This window comes from the organism of the source record quoted next, unplaced genomic scaffold (assembly GCF_019419815.1).
Source record: "Pyrus x bretschneideri cultivar Hongxiangsu unplaced genomic scaffold, Pyrus_bretschneideri_v1 Contig24, whole genome shotgun sequence".
In the NCBI taxonomy this organism is placed as follows: Eukaryota; Viridiplantae; Streptophyta; class Magnoliopsida; order Rosales; family Rosaceae; genus Pyrus; species Pyrus x bretschneideri.
Genome location: NW_025999546.1, coordinates 800,001 through 807,136, shown reverse-complemented (window position 1 = coordinate 807,136; position 7,136 = coordinate 800,001). Strand labels below are relative to the sequence as shown.

General features: G+C 34.0%; 1 protein-coding gene across 2 annotated transcripts; it reads right to left on the bottom strand.

Moving 5' to 3' along the window:
* Positions 1-1,526: 1,526 nt before the first annotated feature.
* Positions 1,527-5,896, bottom strand: LOC103951703. Of its 2 annotated transcripts, none has more exons than XM_048586437.1 (5): positions 5,703-5,896; positions 4,443-4,624; positions 2,481-3,552; positions 1,938-2,104; positions 1,527-1,832 (listed from the first exon to the last, which is right to left on the bottom strand). In XM_048586437.1, the coding sequence occupies exons 2-5, from the start codon at positions 4,574-4,576 to the stop codon at positions 1,724-1,726; spliced, it is 1,482 nt and encodes a 493-aa protein (XP_048442394.1). In that variant the 5' UTR covers positions 4,577-4,624; positions 5,703-5,896; the 3' UTR covers positions 1,527-1,723. The 2 variants fall into 2 exon arrangements, with proteins under 2 accessions (XP_048442394.1, XP_009361423.2); XM_009363148.3 differs by having other exon boundaries at positions 4,443-4,609; positions 5,703-5,893.
* Between the last annotated feature and the right edge of the window lie 1,240 nt (positions 5,897-7,136).

Sequence of the window (7,136 nt, the reverse complement as noted above, 5' to 3'; positions counted from 1 at the left end):
GGTAACTTGTACCACATAAATTCACTGAGATTAATTCATTTGTTCATGTAAGTAAAAGTATCCATGTTGTATGTAAAAAAGTTAATTTGAGTTAAATGGATACAGGAACCAATGGCTTAACATTAAGGGATTTTTTTTCAAATTTTTTAAAGACGCATACTTAACTGAAACTACAGCGGTATGGACTTTTTAGTTTAATAATCATTTTATTTTCAATTTTTGTTCTTTTTTTTTTGAAAATTGAAAAATAAAATAAAATTTGTAGAACGATAGATTTTGTTAAATTAGATGTTAAATTAGCTGCTAGATTTTGTTAGTTTAGATGTTCAATTAGCCGCTGACTGGATCGAACTCACGTCATCATGCAAGAGCTCAACTTCTTTCCACCACTATAGTAAATGGTTACTTGCTTTGAAAATTGAAAATTGGATACTACTTTTTTTGTGGAGTAAATTGTAGATATGGTCCCTTAACTTTAACTCAATTGGAGCAATGATCCCTCAACTAAAAATCCATTACCATTGATCCCTCAACTCATTAAAACATGCAGTTATGGTCCATCAATTAAAAATTCATTACCATTGATCCCTCAACTTTAATTCAACTGGAAAAATGGTCTCTTAACTTTAATCTAATTGTAGCAATGATCCTTCCAACATAACTCGTTTTGACAAAATTTTTGAGGTAGTTGACGAAAATAACCATAATTACATACTTTGATGAGTTGAGAGACCCCTATTATATAAATGGTTATCTCAACATAACTTATTTTGACAAAATTTTGACGAAATTGATAAAAAGAACTATAGCTACACATTTTGATAAGTTGAGGAATCAATAGTAATGGATTTTTAGTTGAAGAACCATTGCTCCAATTTGATTAAAGTTGAGAAATCATTACTACAATTTACTCTTTTTTGTGTGTATAAAATCGTATAATTGCATTAAGATTTAAATCAGAGGCTTGCTTTCACCTGCAATCGCTTCATGAAACTTTTGTTCACCTATGCCAAGCACGAAACACTACTGAAAACCAACAGTTTTGCTCATCCACTTCACCCAAACACATCAAAAGGAGTTTGTTTCGGTTTTCCAAGCCAATACGATCTCGTAGCCATACTTTTACAGTGCTGACCATAAAATGCTTGAACAAAGTCCAACTGCCGTTTGGATTCTATTATAAAACCAGCTGGCAATGTGGAGAGTAACCCAAACCCATGCAAGGTTTAATCCATTTGAAATGTGAGACTTTGTCCTTCACATTCTCACACTAAAAACACCTGATTCTGGATGGATGGCGAATCAGATCACAAATATTTACAAGAGAATGTGAATCCCTAAAATGTCACCAGAACAACTCTTTAACTATCACAAGAGTGCAACTGTGCGAAAGACCATCCACAATTTTACGAATGTAAGTTTGCAGAGTACTCGCAATTATAGCACAACCCATCAACCTAAGAATCTTAATTCAGCAATGTCTCTCTAAAACAACATGGATGCCGCCGTTTGATGAGTAATGTACAAGAGATAATTAGAAATTTAGATTGTCGAGGGGAAAAGATGAAGCAACACATGAACCATGTCAAGTATGGAACAAGATAAAGCGATAATCTAGAGAAAGACCACACGATTAAGTAAGGATGAAATCACATATGACTGGCATGTACATAACTCCTTGCTCACCCATCACTAGCAAAATTTGAAACTATACTCTTTAAGTTCATTCAGACCAGAATTTCACAAGGGCGTCTAAAAACGCTTTAAATACATCCCAAAGTGGGTTACCTTCTGGTCCCTTGGACTTTTTAGATGCACCTTCCCATGATTCACTGCCCAAAGAAACAATTGACAAGAAAAATTAATCATCCTGAACAATCTTGTCAAATTTCCTAGTTATGGGATGCAACTGAACTGGGTTTACAACATATACTTACAGATTAATTCTGTCTAAAGTTGGTTTGCTTCCTTTCGTCAAACTGCCGCTGGTCTGGACATCAACTTCATCTTCAACCACAAGCACCTCTTTGGTTTTCAACAGCTCGCTGCTACCACTGGTACCGTTGATATTCTTTGTATGTAAACCATATGGAGCTTTATCAGCCTGTAAATATGCACCAACAATTTAACGTTTTTTGGTCAATGAATCTGAAATTTCCACTCTAACAAGTTTTGAACAATAATAGGTATACCATTCTTCGTATCATTGTTAAGGAAAACAAAGTTCTTCACTCAACATGGTATGGACAGTCAAGTTTTTGCTATCGCTATTAATCTAAGAGACAATGTTACAACAGTAATAACATCATGACTAGAACTAGATAATACGTATCACAATATTGATACTGAACACGTCTAATCCACAATTGTGAAAATTGAAAAACAAGACAATATTGACAGTTCAGTTGTGAAGTTTGGTTGGTAATTATGACAAAAAAAGATGAAAATCTACACAAGAAGACATTCCAATTTAAAACTACCTTAGATCCCTCAGTCAGCTGGCTTTGTTCAAAGATCTCTGAGGTTGGAACATCTTTATGAGGTGATTTGACACTAAGGTCTGTGCTTCCTGTTTCATGCACAATACCTTCATTAAAGGTTGAGGAATTTGAGCTTTCAAGTGATGGATCTATGGCATGTCCTAGTGCTTCATCCACTGGGCTGGATTTGTTTTCAACCAATGGACTTGAAAGATTTATCTCTACGTTATCATCCATGCCCTTCATGGAACTCAATGTATCCACTGGTGAACTATCAACACAAGCTGACTCCATCGCTCTAGTTCCTTTGTCCTCAGTAGACTTAGTCAAATCTGTTACTACTTGTAAACTTCCATCCAAGCTCTCAGGTTTCCTAGTTACCGGCTTTAATGGGAATGTCTCCACCATTACATCTGCTGCTATAGGAGTCACCTTAGGCCTAGATGTTGCCAGAACTTCTTCACCATTCTTCTTTGCTTCCAAAGGTTCAACTGTTTGCAGCTCTGTATATGTTTGTTCCTCCCTTTCTTTCACTTTCATATCTACCTCGCTGCCATTGATTTGTCCACTTCCAAAACTCAGATATTCAGGCTCAGTACAATGCCCATTTGAAACTATAGATTCAACAGCAACATGCTTCTCTATTTCCACTGGTCCATTTACTTCTAACTCTGTACTTTTCAGTTCATTAAATTCTCTGTCATTCACTTCTACTTGAGTACCGTTGATGATTTGCCCATTCTCAAACATCTGACTTTCAGGTCTAACTAAATGCCCATCAGATGCGAAAACCAGTTCTTCAATTGCACCCTGATTTTTATTGGTGACAAACTGTGATTCATTTGATGACACTGACAAAGAATTTTGTGGTTCTGCAGCAATGGTTCCCAATGGATTGTGTTCCCAGAACTCGTCAACGGTCTGCTCCTCTCCAGTAAACTTAACAGGACCAAGCACTCTATTCTCCTGGATTATATCTCGGACAATTTCTCGTACTGTGTAGAAAGATCCACCAACTTCTTTGTGGGTAAGATTAAGTGATGGGAAACTCCCATTGTTTAGTTTCTGATACCTGTAAGCAAGACCATTAGACAGGCTGCACATTCTTTTCAGAAATCAGAAATTCAAAAATATTAAGATGGATGTGGAAGTCAGTGGCAAGAAAATACACAATAACACTACAATATACCGATCAAAATACTCCTATCAACTTCTAACAGGAACAGTTCTCCTACTGCATATGCCTATCAAAAGTTAGTCCTACTAAACACAAGTGCTACACAACCATATGTTTTATTAGTTTCCTTACTATTATTTTCTTCGGTTAAATGGACTGTAAAGAACACAAACATAAAATTTTCTTAAAAGAGTGCTTACAGAATAAATTTTCTAAATCATTCTGGTGAACAAAAAAAATAATATATATCAAAACATCATACTTCAATCAATTTGGCAGGCAATAAATCGAAAGAAAGCATTAATCTTCAAAGGTAGTCAAAATCTCAAAGTGATTATAATGGCTATATATATTGTATACCCACTTATGTATTCACAATAGTTACATAAACTCAACATATAAATGACAAAAATCATAGCTTAAATAAGATTTTGACAAAGCTTATCCAGAAGCTAGAAACAGGGATCCAGAAAACGGTCCCTACCTTAAAAGCATACAGATGTACTAGTATCCTACTCAACTACAATATCAAGAGTACAAAGAAACAATCATGATAGACGGGACGTAATGCTGGATCAACAAATTTCAATATAAGATATTTCATAGAAGCATATAGAATTCATTTATATATCATTATCCTGAGTAAAAGGTAGAAGATTAGTGCCCATAATCCTAGTATATTTCATCAGAACTATATTGGTTACAGGATTAGTGACTTCTCTTTTCTTTTTCTCATAAGTTACGATGGTAGAAAATTTTAAACAAAGAAACTATGATGTGATTACTTCTTTATAAAGGATTCAACCATTGCCTTCCTCTCTTCCTTTGAACGCCGAATTCTGGATCTCCTTCCTTCAGATTCATTGTTTTTAGCAAGGGCAAATGTCTGCCCAACCCAACTACCCTTTACAGAATGCATTACACTCAGTTCAGCACCTTCTGAAATTTAAGCCTCCACATACGCAACCTTTGTGAGATAAAGAAGAGTTACATGTAAAATATCCTCATGAGAAAAGAAAACAGACACTAACAATCTAAGACTTGACATTGAAAAAAATTCATTTGTTAAAATCTTATTTATCTTTTTTGGATATTTGGATGATGTTTAAGTAATTAGTATTAGCCAGTAATAACTGAAACAGAAGAAATTGTGAAAAGAAAAGACACAATGTGATATAAAACAGATCAAGTAACAAGGAAAGATCAGTGAAGCAAATCCTGAACATTAATCAGAACAAAGATGAAGACATATATAAACATTCGCAACCATCATGAGTCATATTAGTCAAAAATGGAAACTCAACCGAGTCATGAGATGAAAGAATAAAACATATAAAAATGTATACCACCTTTATCTTATTCGATAAAGCTTACAGGGAGAAAAAGAAAAAAATCGATGGCGAAATTTCGTTTGCACATGAACAAACAAAAACCCAGCTCAATGACACTAGAAACTGACCCAACACTCCTGGAAATCATCATTTGTTTGCAATTTTCAAATGGTATGAAAATATTGGTATTCAAAACAAGATCTTAGCTATAGAAGACCTAAGTTCCTCTTCTCAAGGGTTATAAACTCTTGTTTATCATAATTTTGAATTATCTTTCTGGGTTTCAAAAGTTGAATATTTACAAATTTCTTTCATTTCAACTGAAAATTCAGCAAAATAGAAAGTCACCAAAGGGAAAATGAGGAAATTAAAAAGAATCCCAACGAATCTTTTCTTCGATCAACCGAAAGATTACACGGTCAGCTTTGAGTAAGTAACTGAAGAAATTGAGTGAGAAAAACATACATTATAAAGTGCGTTGTGTGTGTTTGTATATATGTGTGTACAAAAGAGTCACGATTTGAAGAGGAAAAATCAACAGACAGTGACAGAAACAAAATCCAAGAGCAACCCACATGAGAAAACATCTATATCAACAAAACTGCACAAATCAAAACATGGATTTTACACAACTCAAGAATTTACAGCTGCGATGCCACTAATTATGCATTAATTCCAACAAATAAATTACAAAAAAGAGACAGAGAGAATTACCTGAAGAGATGGGGAGGGATTGGGTTTTGGGGTTTTTCCAAAACCCTACTACTACCAGAGTGAGAGATGACAGAGAGAGCGAAAGAGAGATAAAAGAAGAAGCCAAAAGTCAAAATATATATATTATATTTTTTATATAGGATAAAATTATATAAATATAAAGGCAAAGCGACTGTTGATTTAGTGGCAGCGTTGCCTTTAGTCGGGCCTTGAGAGGCCGGGATGCGGCGGTGCAATTATTAAGTTGGAACGCGTGGTAAGTGGCAAATTCGTAAGGGTGTGCAACCGTCCTAAAAATATCCGTCTAGGCGCTAAACTGCTAATTATCGTTTTGATAGTCTTTAAGAATTTGAAATTAATATAGTGCGTTTAGAACTGCCTAAATTCATTAGGCACTTATTTAGGTTGTGACTTTCACTTAAACACAAAATTGATAACTTTCATTTTCCGTTTTATTTTTTTCAATAAAATGTAAGAGAATTGTTGAATACTAGGACGAACACCCATTCTATACTTGTTCCTCATATTTTCAATATGTTCTAATACTTTATAATCTATATATATATATATATTTTTTTTTTGCAATTTATATCCCAATACGATTATGTGTTTACGAAGTATAAATGGGCACTTATTTACACCATATTAATTAATTTACTTAAATCCGCCTATCCGTTTAGAGGCTGCCTAGCCACCTAACTAGGTAGCATCTTTTGAAACATTAGAGTATGCTATCCACACACCGATTTTTACTTTTCACACACCCTCTCAATTTTTGAACATCGAATTGAATGATTTGAAAAATATCAATAACAGAAAATTAACAATGATGTGTGAAAGTAAAAATAAATGTGTGATTAGCATTTTCCAATTCATAAATACTCAATTAGAGTTCCATCAGATTGTCATTCTACAAAGGGCAAATGGCACCCATGATTGTAAATTTGATTTGGGTCAACTCAGACGTAATAGAGTGTACAGGATAAAGTGATTTTTTGTGTGAAGTACAGTGAGCATAGCTAAAAATTAGGCGTTAGAAGAACATGAAAGTAGACGAACGAAGTTTGTAAGAAACCTTAGCACTTATTTGGTATTCTATTTGAATTTAATTTTTTTAATTTAAAAATAATTTTTAAGTTTTAAGCCTTAAAATTTTGTTTGATAAGACTATTTTCAAAAACTGAACTCAAGACTAACTCAAAAATATAATTTATTCTCTAAAAATATAAAAAGTGAGTTTTTAAACTTAAATTCACTCATTTCTTTTCTCTCCCTTCTCTCCTCTCACTCCAAATCTCTCTCTATCTTTTCTTCTTTCTCTTTCCTCTTTTTTTTTTTTTACCTTTTTCGTTTCTCCTCCAATCCGCTATCTTAATTCTCTCGATTCCTTCTCTCACACCTCTTCCTCTCTCGATTCTTTTTCATCTCTCCTCC

Coding starts and splice junctions, on each gene's coding strand:
- LOC103951703 (XM_048586437.1), bottom strand. CDS start 4,576: ATGCATTCTGTAAAGGGTAGTTGGGTTGGGCAGACATTTGCCCTTGCT. Junction 3,553..4,442: donor GTTGAATCCTTTATAAAGAA/GTAATCACATCA, acceptor TCTTGCTTACAG/GTATCAGAAACTAAACAATG. Junction 1,833..1,937: donor ACTTTAGACAGAATTAATCT/GTAAGTATATGT, acceptor TTCTTTGGGCAG/TGAATCATGGGAAGGTGCAT.